Here is a 13794-nt window from a genome sequence, read left to right as displayed (position 1 = left end):
AATATGATATTTATTATTTTTATTTTTTTCTCAAAAAGATAATTATTATGAGATTTCCAATAGTGAGTAGATGCTCACTTGTGGACTGTCTCTCTCTCTCATTGAGACTCAGTACAAAGCCTTATGAATTAAAGGTAGAGAAAGGGGTGTGTCCCTCCTCTGATTTATTCAGTTATGTGTGCAAACTGAACAGAGATGAATATTAGAAGATACAATTACACTCTAACATCTTGCAATCAGCTGCTTCTAGAACTTCAGTTGCTTGCTGCACATGGTAATTTTAATTTGTATTCACATGCAAAGCTAGGCAAATTCTCAGGTAAAGGCATACAAAAAATGTTGTATTAAGTACCTTCGTTGAGGTTTAGATTTAGCCATTCAAGCATTTTTTGAACATCCGTGAAGATCCCTGGTGACCCTCTCTTCTCTGCGGGCTGCATCATATTGTTGGACCATTTGCGTGCACATCCCATGCCCCATGAAGTGACACCAACCAGAACCCACCTCCCATGACTTCGAGGGCACAGGAATGGCCCCCCAGAATCACCCTTAAAAAAAAAAGAAAAAAAAAACATAAAAATACTTTAACCATTTGTCAATATCTATGCGGCTTGATCTATATGCCTCATTTGAAATTGGACTCATATCTGAATAATACACCTAATATAAAGATTCACACACATTTGTCTGTCAAAAGGTCACCAGATGTTGAGGTGATGTTTGGTGGGATCCTCCATAGTGCCTTAAGGCCCATACACACGTAGCGATTGTCGGCCGTAAATATTCGGCCGTTGAACGATCAGCCGATTGTCGGCTTGTTAGTATGATGCTTCCGACAACCGACTGCGACTTTTCGGCCGAACAGAACCAGAACGGCCGATTGTTCGCCAGTCAGTACAGAATTCGGCCGACTAACAGCAGATGAGCAAGACTGGGCATGCTCAGAGAAGAAAAAACACACGGAAGGTTAACCATCACATGACATCACTTCTGCAGTCGGCTGTTGTTGGCCGACAAAATGCGTGTGCAGTCTTTAGCACTTTTCAACCGACAGGACAGCACCGGACAAAAGACGGCCGATCGTTCGGCCGACATTCGGTACGTGTGTACGGGGCTTTACACCTGTCTCAGTCTTTTGCATCCTGTCCTGCAGCCAAAGAGAAAATCATGCGTTCAGTACCTTGCAGTTCGCTTTATTTTCAAAGCCACCACAGCCCCAACAGAAAAGTCGGGACCCTACCAGCAGTTGCAGAGTGAGGTCTTTGCTCTCTGTGTGGAAGCAGTTTTCTCATTACAGAGATCCAAAACACATTCTAATAAGTCAGACCTATAGCGCTGCAATCAGCAAAGCTCATTCTCCTATCTGGTTGGAGAGCTCTGGTTCTGAGTCAGCAAAGAGATTAGTGCTTCCCAACAGAGAGCAAGAGGCTTTCTTTGTAGCATGCTGGCAGGGAACAGGATTTTGTACAAAGATTGTGGTTGCATTAGAAAGTAAACAAAATGTAAGATTAAGCACATTTTCGTTTTGATGCTTGTAGGCAGGTGCAGTCTTTTTTCTCCACTGCACGTGGCGACCATCTTCTTGGTCATAGAGAGGCAACATCCGATTGGATGCTGGTGTCCCGTGTGACACTGATGGCTATCTTGGATCAGGCAGAGTCTATTTAAGAAATACACAATGTTAACAGGCGCTTGATCACATATCGAACCAAAAGTCCATGGAGTTAAAAGTCATTAATGGCACAGGAGGAGAAAAAGTCCACCATGTAGGGCAGCCATCCAGAAACCAAAAGCCAGGGGTTCCACAGGGCAGCCATGCTCCTTCTTCATTCTTCCATGAAGAAGGAGCGCAGCTGCCCTCCCCCAGGCAGCAAGCATGCTTGGAAACGCGTCGCATGCAGATGACATCATCCAGGGTCGACTATCCACCAAGCCTTGCTGTCAAGCAAATACACCGAGCCTACTTCCTGGTTCTAACCTTGCCGTACAAGCCGGCCACGGCGAAAGGATTTCAGCTCCAGCAGGCCGGATGTCCATGACCGGATGATGTACACTTCTCCACACTGGAACCTTGTTTTATGGGCATGAATCTATGCTTACTAACGTAAGTGCATAATTTTATTCATTAAACCTGTTGGATAAAGTCTACACTTGGAGGCACCTCTGTCTGTCTTTGTTAGAGTCTATTTAAGACCCTGGGATTGGCATGCATTTCGTGTGTGGCTAGAGTACGGACAGGTCACCTGTCTGTCAGGTACAGTGCTTAGCTTCAGGGAAAGGTTCCAGAAGAGTATGGAAAGTGCAGGGACACGTCATCATTCCTGGAAGCCTCCCCAATTGGGTATAGACCTGCCGCATTTACCCCCTCCAGACAGGCACTGTCGGAACACCTGAGACCTGCTACTCATCACTGTTACATCCTGTGAGTGCTCCAGGTCAGGCTGCCTTCCTGCTGGGCTTGTTGTGTATTGCTGAACTTCAATTTCAATACAAATCTATTTCCTGCATCTGGACTCTGAATATTTTCTGCCGCAGCACCACGCTGCACCTACCCACATGCCCCATGTAATGTACAGTATTTAGTCAATTTAAACTGAAAGTTCAATTGAGCTTTAAATACATCAACATGTTCATACCTCTCAGCATATATCTTATAATTTTGTCTTTCATTTTAAAGCTAAACTCCATAATAGGTGACAGGCCTGCTCTACTTAAGAGACAGCTCTCCATGCTGGAGAAGAGGTACCATGCCCATAGGTCTGAGAGAGTCGAGGTGGCTAAGCAAGTCTGGGAGACCTGGGATTACTAGGCAAGTCCAAGGGACTAGAGGGAATATGGAGGTCTCGAAGGAGTGAGAAAGCCCAGGGTGCCAGGAGAACCCATACTGAGAGGCCATGGAGTGGGCCCAAGCAGTAGTATGCTGCAACTGAATTTGCTGGGAGAGCTAGGGAGTGCTAGGAGAGTCAAGAGAGCTGCAACTGGAAACACAGAAGTACTGTGTAAGGAGTCAAGAGCCAAGGTTAGGGCCTAAGCACCAGCACTGCTGGAAAGAGAACAAGGTGATTCAGAATTCTTCCGTTACCTGTTTTTGAAGGTGAAAATCGCCTGCATAGGCCACCATCATTCTGTTAAACTTTAAGTTTGTATAAAAAAAAGTGGTCTGGAAAGCTTTAAAACCTCAGTTTGGGCTAGCATGGACTCACTACAAAAACTTCTACCAATCCCCCAATGTCACAGTAGTAAATCTGTTGCACAATCTGGCTTACTGCTCCTGTTTAGTTGTGGGACAGAACTGCCCCCACTATTGTATGTTTTCAATAAAGCTAGAGAATAGATATGAGCTCAGTTATCCAGAACTCCTCTTTATTTAAACATTAAAAGAGAAGTTTGGGATTTGTTAAAAAAACAAAATTATTCTCAGCTAGGTGGATGCATCATTGGTCCAATGCTGCATCAGTCCCCCACTGGCTCCAGACCAAGAACTGAGCGATCAAACACCACTGATCCCTCAGCTCTTGGTCTTCAGGCTGCAGAGGGCTGAGGACTGCCATTCACTGGCTCGTTGCTCTGCCCCTCCAGTACTCACTGGAGCACTTGGTTGTGCAGGAGGCAGGAGCAGCTGGCTCCATCTTCCAACGGTTCACTGAGAGGCTGAGCCAGCTGCCGGTCCAGGAATCTTGTTGGATCCCAACTGTAAAGTCAGGATCTTTCCCAAGCCTGGATCGGCTCTGTGAAGTCAGCGGCCTTTAGCCTGCTGTCTGCTGAAAATGGATCACAGGTGTGCAGAACAAACTGCACTCCCATGATCCATAGGAGAAGTGTAGCCAAAATAGTTTTGCCTATACAGTATATCTTCTTTAAAATTGCACTTTTACAGTTGCTGTAGGCCAGATCATTCCTTGCCCAGCACCACATGTAAACCAACAGAGGGGATGCTAATGACACTGGACCTTAAATGGACACCATGTTTAGTCAATGTCATTGGTTTGGATAGAGATGATTTCCGAAGACACCCAAGCTCATAGCTACTTGAGGAAAGTGCTGGCATTGTCTGTACAAACAAGAGTCCAGCAGTCATGTTCTAGTAGTTTCTATTGCAAATTTCCTCTAATTTTAAAGACCTCTAACAATTGTGATGGTGATAATAATGTCATGGCTGATTCTGGGACTGGCCAGTGTAACATTATGTGAATGATTATCAAAATAGTAGAAAAATAAAAACCTGGCATGCATCTTTTCCTCCCTCTGGAAATCCGCCGCATACTGCAGTTTGAAATGTCGCACGTGGGCCCAAAGTCTGCATCACACGCATACAAGTCTGATGTTCAACAATTGGCAGTGTCACCTTCTGTAAAGTGGTAGCTACTTGACCATCTGGAAGATAAGACAGAAAATAAAAAATCATAACGTATCTCCACAATGCAGGCCTAGGATTAAAAGGAAAACTGCATAGGCGTGGCTTGGGTTGACAATTATTGCAGCCGTACAAGGATGGACATTTAAACCCTGCTGTCATAAATTGGAGCAACACTTCTGAGAATCAGAAGTTTCACATCAGAGATAAAAAAAAAAATTATTTTTGGGCACTGGAAGATGAAATATAAGGGGTTTATCCCCCGTTTTAGAATAGTGTGTGAGGAAATGCAAATCATTCCTTTATGCTACTGTGGCCAAATGTACATCTTGAAACATTGGTTTACAGTTACAGCCTATGATTATAGAACAATTTAACTACTTTGTTTCTCCCTTATTGCATGGAAGGCTTTTGATTTCTTTTAGCCCACATCTCTATACGGGTGTCTGTATTTTCCATTGTCTTGATCAATAAGCCCCACTTCATAGAATCCAGGGGTCCTTACACTGCACCGATAATGGCTAACAAGCCCGAAACATGTGCAATTTGGAATAAATTACTTTGATAATGTTAGATTCTATCTATCTGTACTATAAACCAGCAGTTCAGAATATACTTTTGGCTACAAGTGCATTAGGAGTGGTTTACAAAGCTCCAACCACTGTCCAAAAAGGAGGAATACGCTTCATATTTTTTGGATCTGTGACCGAAGTGAGACAAGCAAATGCTTTCTGTTTTTAGAAGCCTCTACTGTTTTTCTCACTGATTTAGTGAGGGGCTTTTTGGTACCTTCCAGCCCACCCCACCCAACCATAGGGTGTCCAGTTTTTCCATTACAGCATTTAAGGTTTAAAAAGGGAACAAACCTTTTATCATGCATTTGCTTTGCTCATGCCAAGGCAGACAAAAGCAGCAGTTTCCTACAATTCAGCACAGCAATGGAAGACCACTGATGTTGCTGAGTGATCTAAACAACAAGCACCCTCAGCTTTCCCCTATCATACATCCTACTCAAGACCTGTAGTATAGAACAGCCTTTTTCAACCAGGGTGCTTTGAGGTTTCTTCAGGGGTGCCTTGGCAAAACCTCTAGAAATTGCTCAAAAATTGTATACAAGGCAGCGTGTGGATGAAGGCTGCCTTTTAATTACACTAAGTCACAGGTCTTCATTGTGCACCATTACAACCTTCTAGCTGCCAGCATTCTAATGACCAATGGCTTAATCAGTTCATATGGATGTCAGTCGCCTTTATAGCATCCTTGTTTGACCCACCCCTGACCCTCTCCATCAGTGTTGGGGTCACATTAGCTGAGTGATGGAGAAAAACTGAGGGAGAAGAGAAACATTGGAATACTAGTCAATACCAGTTTGTAAAAGTGTACTTGCTTTGGAGGAACAAATCATCTCTAACGTTGGGTGTCCTACTTGTGTGGACATTGCTGTATTATGTAATGTATTTAACCACTTCAATACCGGGCACTTTTTCCCCTTCCTGCCATGGCCAATTTATAGCTTTTAGCGCTGTTGCATTTTGAATGACAATTGCGTGGTCATGCAACACTGTACCAAAACCAAATTTATGTCATTTTTTTCCCACAAATAGAGCTTTCTTTTGGTGGTATTTGATCACCGCAAGGTTTTTTCTTTTTTGCTAAACAAATAAAAAAAAGACCGAAAAGTTTGAAAAAAAACAAACTGTTTTTTTGTTTATGTTATAAAATGTTGTAAATAGATACCTTTTTTCCTGCACTGATTAGCACTGATGAGGAGGCACTGATGGGGTGGCACTGATAGGCAGCACTGATAGGCAGCACTGATGGGCACTGATATGTGGCATTGATAGGTAGCACTGATATGCAGCATTGGTGGGCACTGATAGGCGGCACTGATGAGCACTGATAGACGGCACTGATAGGCTCTGATAGGTGGTACTGGTGGGCACTGATGGGCGGCACTGTTGAGCAATAATGGGCAGGGCACTGGTGGGCGGCACTAATAGATGGCAATGATGGGCACTGGCGGGCAGCACTGATGGGGAGGGCACTCACGGGCAGCACTGATGTGGAGGGCACTGGCGGGCTCCCTGAGCCCTGATTGCCATCCCTGGTGGTCATGGTGGGCATCCCTGGGGTCATGGGTGGGCATCCCTGGGGTCATGGGTGGGCATCCCTGGGGTCATGGGTGGGCATCCCTGGTGGTTCTAGTGGCACATCCCCCCCCAAGGGTCTGCACTGGTAATCAATGCTCTGATTACCAGTGCAGACCCCCCCCTGTCAGGAGAGCCGCATATCGGCTCTCCTCTACACGTCCCTATCAGGCACGAACTGAGGAAAGCCAGTCAACGGCACTTCCTATTTACTATGTGACCAGCTGTGATTGGACACAGCTGGTCCCATGAAAAAGAGCCTACGTCAGTAGGCTCTTTACCGAGATCGGAGATGCGGTGTGTGGGGGGCGCGCAGTGCGCATTATCCTGCCACCGTCATATGACGTCCGGTCAGGATAATGCAACCACCTTCCAGCCGCCATTTGCCTATAGGGTGGGCGGGAAGTGGTTACAATTGGGTCCCCCAAGGTTGTCCATATTTTTAAAAGGGTGCCTCGAGGTTGTCCATAATTTTTAAAGGTTGCCTTGACTGAAAAAAGGTTGAGAAACACTGGTCTAGAAATGTGTAGGCTTGATACAATCAACCACCTACAACACCAGCTTTTACAGGGATAGTGACCTTTTACAACATTAAAAGAGGAGGCGCTGCGAGAAGCCGGAAACCGGAAGCAGGAACTTGTGTGTGTGTGTGTGTGTGTGTGTGCGGGCAGGCAGTGTGTAGCGTTTGCTGTGTGCTGAGAGAGGAGGAGAAGGAGCAGCGGGGGGAGCCGGTGCGGGTGATCTCGGGGGGAACCGAGGTGACCGGTGACTGAAGGGGTGTATCATCTGAACGGCGGCGGCGGATCCAGAGGGACTGAAGGAGGAACAGGACATGAGTAGGTGACCGATCAGCTGATCGGCCGCTGGGGGGAAGTCAGAGGGAATAGTTTGTGACTGTAAGTGAACTGTGATGACTGTGACTGTAACTGTACTCTAACTGACTGTGACCGTAACTGTACTGTGACTGTAACTGTGCTGTGACTGCTGTAACTGTACTGTGACTGTAACTGTACTGTGACTGACTATAACTGTGGGTGTAGAGTAGTGCCTGAGTGTCTGTGAATACCTATTACTACCTGAGTGTCTGTGAATACCTATTACTACCTGAGTGTCTGTGAGTACCTATTACTACCTGAGTATCTGTGAGTACCTATTGGTACCTGAGTATCTGTGAGTACCTATTACTACCTGAGTGCCTATGAGTACCTATTAGTACCTGAGTATCTGTGAGTACCTATTGGTACCTGATTGTCTGGGAGTACCTGTGAGTGTCTGGGAGTACCTGTGAGTGTCTGGGAGTACCTGTGAGAGTCTGGGAGTACCTGGGAGTACCTGAGTGTCTGGAAGTGTCAGTGAGGGTAGCGGAGTACCAGAGGGTGAGAAAGTAGAGTTAGGAAGCTAGGAAACAGCCACACAGGACAGACTAAATTACTGAATCCCCATTAGATTAGATTAGTAGGTACAATGCCCGACGGGTGTGGAGATACGATTCGGTGTACATCTTGTGGCATGTATATACGTTCCTTGATCATGCAATCGAGGGCGAATACAGATGCACAAAATGTAAGCATGTTGCTTCCCTGGAAGCTCAGGTCCTGAATCTAGGGAAGCAGCTGGCAACAATGAGACGAATGTCCATACCAAAGGAGAGCTGGGATCGTACCCGACAGGTGCAGGCCGGGGCCTGCACAGAGGAGGGCGGAGAAACAGAGGTGCAGGCATCAGAGCAGAGTAGATGGGTGACAGTTAGGAGGGATAGAAGGGAACAAGGCAAGGAGGTCGGTCCTGGGATGGAGCACCCCAATAAATACACCCCGTTGCGTGATGTTGGGGAAACCAGTCAGGGACCAGCATTGCTGGAGCAGAGAGACGCCCCTAGCTGCCAGGGGAAGAACTCCTCCAGTGAGGCTAGGAGAAAGGGAAAGGAAAGACAGGTGCTGGTGGTAGAGGACACAATAATTAGAAGGACAGACAGTGCAATCTGTCACAAAGACCGTGATCGCCGAACTGTCTGTTGTTTACCGGGCGCACGGTTTCGGCACATCATGGATCGGGTGAACAGATTACTTGGCGGGGCTGGGGAAGACCCAGCTGTCACGGTACATGTGGGTACCAATGACATAGGCAGAGGAAGATGGAGAGTGCTAAATTATTTCAGGGACTTAGGCGCTAAGTTGAGGAGTAGGACCTCCAAAGTAGTATTTTCAGAAATACTACATGTACCTCGAGCCACACCAGAGAGGTAGCGGGAGATTAGGGAAGTAAACAAGTGGCTGAGTAGCTGGTGTAGTAAGGAGGGTTTCGGGTTCCTGGAGAACTGGGCCGAATTCTCAGTCGGGCCACCGAATCTTTGGTAGGGAACAACCGTACTGGGTGAGAGGATGGCCAAAAAGTTAGAGGGACTTTTAAACTAGGTGATGGGGGGGGGGAGGGTACAGATGTAGAATTAGCCAGTGGGGAGCAAGATTCAGAGGGCACAAATGGGGACATTAGTGGTAGAGTGTTCAGAGTTCCTAAATCCAAGGTGGGTATGGGGAAAAAATCACAAGAGCAGCCTAAAAACAACATCAAATAACGATATGGTATGCAACCGGTCAAAAGTACAAGGTTTGTATACCAATGCCAGAAGCCTGGCCAACAAGATGGGAGAGCTGGAGGTGCGGATGTTTGAGGAGGACTTAGATTTTGTGGGTATAACAGAGACTTGGTTCGAAAACTCTCATGATTGGATGGCGACCATTCAGGGGTATTCCCTTTATCGCAGAGATAGAGAAGGTAAAAAAAGGGGGAGGGGTATGTCTGTATATTAAGAACAGTGTACAGGTAAATATGAGGGATGATATTAATAATGGACCTATGGACGAGGCAGAATTCCTATGGGTAGAACTTAAAAGGGAAGGCACTGTAGGGAAGGTAATATTGGTCGTATGCTATAGGCCCCCCAACCAGAGGGAGGAGGGGGAGGCGGACCTCCTTTTACAGATAGGATTGGCAGCAAGGATGGAAAATGTCTTTATAATGGGGGACTTTAATTATCCAGATATAGACTGGGCAGAAGGAACCGTGCATTCAGCCAAGGCTCGGCAGTTCCTAAATGTTTTGCAGGACAATTTTATGGGTCAGATGGTGAACGCACCGACAAGAAACAATGCGGTACTTGACCTACTGATTACCAACAATACAGACCTGCTCACGGATATAGAAATACGGGGCAACTTAGGAAACAGTGACCATAGGTCAATTAGTTTCAGTATTAATTATAGTAATAGGAAACACAAGGGTAATATAAGGACACTGAATTTCAAAAGAGCCAATTTCCTAAAACTGCGCTCTTTGCTAGAAAATATCGAATGGGATAGAACCCTGGGAACAAAGAACACGGAGGCTGAAATGGGAGTGATTCAAGAGCATACTAAAATGGATTGGCCAGTGCATTCCAAAGGGAAATAAATTTAAAAGAGCAAAACTAAACCCTGGGTGGCTAAACTCCAACATAAAAAATGCATATTAATACAAGGCTGAGGGGTCATTGGCAGCATTCAAGCATTACAAAGAGTGTAATAAGAAATGCAAAGGCGAAATCAAGGCGGCTAAAATAGAACACGAGAGACATATAGCGAAAGAGAGTAAAAAGAACCCCAAGAAATTCTTTAAGTATATAAACAGTAAGAAAGCGAGGCCAGAACGCATTGGCCCCATAAAAGACGACAAAGGAAATCTGGCCACAGAGGACAGAGAGAAGGCGAAAGTGTTAAATAATTTCTTCCCTTCAGTCTTCACAAAAGGGGGCTACACTAACCCAGCTTGGAATGCTAAACTAAATAATACACCTCAGGAAGTACCGCCATGGCTAACAGAAGATACACTTAGAACTAAACTAGAGAAACTTAACATAAATAAATCACCAGGACCGGATGGCTTGCACTCGAGGGTTCTTAAAGAGCTCAGCCAGGTGATTGCCAGACCATTATTCTTGGTCTTTAAGGATAGTCTACAGACGGGTATGGTGCCAACTGATTGGAAAAAAGCCAACGTGGTACCAATATTTAAAAAAGGGCCGAGATATATCCCGGGTAACTATAGGCCGGTCAGCCTAACATCAGTAGTCTGCAAGATTTTGGAGGGGATGTTAAGGGACCACATACAAGACTTTAATAATGAAAACGGTATTATTAGTAGTAATCAGCATGGATTCATGAAAAATCGTTCTTGCCAAACCAATCATCTACGATGAAGTGAGCTACCACCTAGATAAAGGTAAGCCTGTGGATGTGGTGTATCTGGACTTTGCAAAGGCCTTTGACACCTTTCCCCACAATTGCTTACTGTACAAATTAAGGAATGTAGGTATGGACCATAGGGTGAGTACCTGGATAGAGAACTGGCTCCAGGGGAGAGTCCAGAGGGTGGTGATTAATGGGGAGTACTCCGAATGGGCAGGTGTGGAAAGTGGGGTCCCCCAAGGTTCTGTCCTGGGACCAATCCTGTTTAATTTATTCATAAATGATCTAAAGGAGGGGATATCTAGTACAATCTCAGTATTTGCGGATGATACTAAACTAAGCATGCCAATATCCAGGATGTGGAAACCTTATAAGCCTTATAAGCGGAGCTGAACAAAATAATGGGGTGGACAACTACATGGCAGATGAGGTTTAATGTTGAAAAATGTAAAGTAATGCACTTGAGCGTCAGAAACACGAAAGCAAGCTACTCACTGGGGGGGGGAAACCTCTGGGTGAATCTAAGATAGAAAAGAATCTGGGGGTCCTAGTGGACAACAGGCTTGGCAGTGGCATGCAAAGCCAAGCCGCTGCAAGCAAAGCCAACAGAATACTGGCATGTATAAAAAAGGGGATTCACTCCAGAAATAAAGAGATTCTTCTCCCACTCTACAAGACTCTGGTCCAGCCACATCTGGAGTATTCCGTCCAGTTCTGGGCACTGGTCCTCAGGAAGGATGTGCTGGAACTGGAGAGAGTCCAGAGAAGGGCAACAAAAATAATTAGGGGAATGGAGGGCATCGGCTATGAGGAAAGACTACAAGCACTGAACTTATTCTCTCTTGAGAAGAGACGATTGAGGGGGGATATGATATCAATATACAAATACTGTACTGGCGACCCTAGCATTAGGAACAAACTTTTTAGAGAAAGGGAATACAATAAGACACGTGGCCACTCACTAAATCCAGAGGAAAAACGGTTTAACCTTAAATTACATAAGGGGTTCTTCACTGTCAGAGCAGTAAGGAGGTGGAATTCGCTTCCACAAGCAGTCGTATCAGCAGGGAGCATTGATAGTTTCAAAAAACTATTAGATGGGCACCTTAAAGACCACAACATACAGGGGTATACAATGTATGGTTAACAGCAAACACGCACGCGCATCATAGGTTGAACTGGATGGACTGATGTCTTTTTTTCAGCCTCACAAACTATGTAACTATAGGGTGACTGTTAGTAAACAAGGCCAATTACCAGATGAGAGACAATTTGTTTTTTCCTATTCATTATGTGCTAGTGGCCAGGGTGAGAATAGTGATTTTGCAACAAAATTAGCAATTAAAATTAACAAGATTGCTGAGATTTTGTTGAACTGAGCCTCAAAATTTGCTATGCAGAGTGCAGACCTCGTAGGTGAAATAAGCTTAAAAAAAAATCATATGGTTTATCAACATAGCCATGCAATTGCCATATTAGCGCCGACATGGTGACTGCATGGCTTTGTTGATTAACAAAGTCACATCAGTAAGCGCTGCCAATGAATATCTTTTTTGGTACATTTGATGTGCAACTATAAAATAATACCTTTCTTAAACAAGACAGCACCCAGTTAAGATATAAAGTATAATAATAATAATGAAAATTATCTAACATCATCCTAACAAAAATATTAATCGGCCTTGTAACTAGGACAGGTCTTAAATAGTTAAAAAGAGCTTCACTACCCCCACTAGCCATTTAAAGCCCATTACATCCTAAAACCACTCCACAAGAATGGTGGGGACACTAAATAGTTGCCTGGCTCATTAAAAAAAAAAAAAAAATACTTGATCATTTCAGTAAAATAAAAGTCTCTAACTTTCTGCCGTGCGTCCCCATCCAAGTGCAACACATAGAAAACCTGCCGGAAAAGACTCATCTGGGCTCGGCAAGCAGGCTGGCTGGATTTTAACACCTGCAAAAATACAGAGAAAGTGAGGACATGGGAACTCAAGTGCAGATATCTCACCGCCAGGCTTCCCAAAAAATTAAACTTGCTGGTTAGTTATACATACAAACAAAGAAAATAACAGTATTGGATACACTGACCTTGCGGGCAAAAACTTTTTTGTCTGGTTACGTATTAAAAAATATTAAAGGCATTTTAAATACCGAAAGTATATGAAACAAAAGCCTTTCCTTATATTGTCTTTAAAGAATCTTCAATCCAATGGGACCACTATAGTACCACATCTGTAAAGTATTGCAAACTCAGGAGGAAAAGATATCAGACTTTATTGGCACAGAAAAAGAAAACATAGAAATTATTGATTTCATGTGTGATCCTTACTGTGCCAGTAAAAAGTCCAATGGTATATTTTCCTCATGAGTCTTCTAGGAATGTCTCAGTCTTTGTAGCACAATTTAAAGCTGAACTTCAGGCACCAAAACTTTATTTGAAATACAGTATCTCACAAAAGTGAGTACACCCCTCACATTTTTGTAAGTATTTAATTATATCTTTTCATGTGACAACACTGAAGAAATGACACCTTGCTACAATGTAAAGTAGTGAGTGTACAGCTTGTATAACAGTGTAAATTTGCTGTCCCCTCAAAATAACTCAACCCACAGCCATAAATATCTAAATTGCTGGCAACAAAAGTGAGTACACCCCTAAGTGAACATGTCCGAATTGGGTCCAATTAGCAATTTTCCCTCCCCTGTGTCATGTGGCTTGTTAGTGTTACAAGGTCTCAGGTGTGTTAAATCTGGTGTTATCACTCTCACTCTCTCATAGTAGTCACTGGAAGTTCAACATGGCACCTCGTGGCAAAGAACACTCTGAGAATCTGAAAAAAAAGAATTGTTGCTCTACATAAAGATCGCCTAGGCTATAGGAAGATTGGCAAGACCCTAAAACTGAGCTGCAGCATGGTGGCCAAGACCATCCAGCGGTTAAACATGACAGGTTCCACTCAGAACAGGCCTCGCCATGGTCGACCTAAGAAATTGAGTGCATGCGCTCAGCGTCATATCCAGAGGTTGTATTTGGGAAATAGACATACGAGTGCTCAGACCATACGCC

The 13794-nt window shown here is 44.5% G+C and overlaps 1 protein-coding gene across 1 annotated transcript in view; it reads right to left on the bottom strand.

Moving 5' to 3' along the window:
* Positions 1-12673, bottom strand: part of LOC309565172 (ovochymase-2-like) — a 132007-nt gene extending 119334 nt beyond the window's left edge. The window contains exons 1-3 of the mRNA XM_082269968.1: positions 12586-12673; positions 4223-4374; positions 353-548 (exon numbers count right to left, since the gene is read on the bottom strand). Of these exons, the coding sequence (XP_082126094.1) occupies positions 353-548; positions 4223-4312 (286 nt within the window). The 5' untranslated portion in view covers positions 4313-4374; positions 12586-12673. The remainder of the gene's footprint in view (positions 1-352; positions 549-4222; positions 4375-12585) is intronic.
* Between the last annotated feature and the right edge of the window lie 1121 nt (positions 12674-13794).

This window comes from Pelophylax lessonae (genome assembly GCF_965119305.1).
Source record: "Pelophylax lessonae genome assembly, chromosome: 10".
NCBI classification, from domain to species: Eukaryota; Metazoa; Chordata; class Amphibia; order Anura; family Ranidae; genus Pelophylax; species Pelophylax lessonae.
This window is presented reverse-complemented; position numbering and strand designations above follow the sequence as displayed.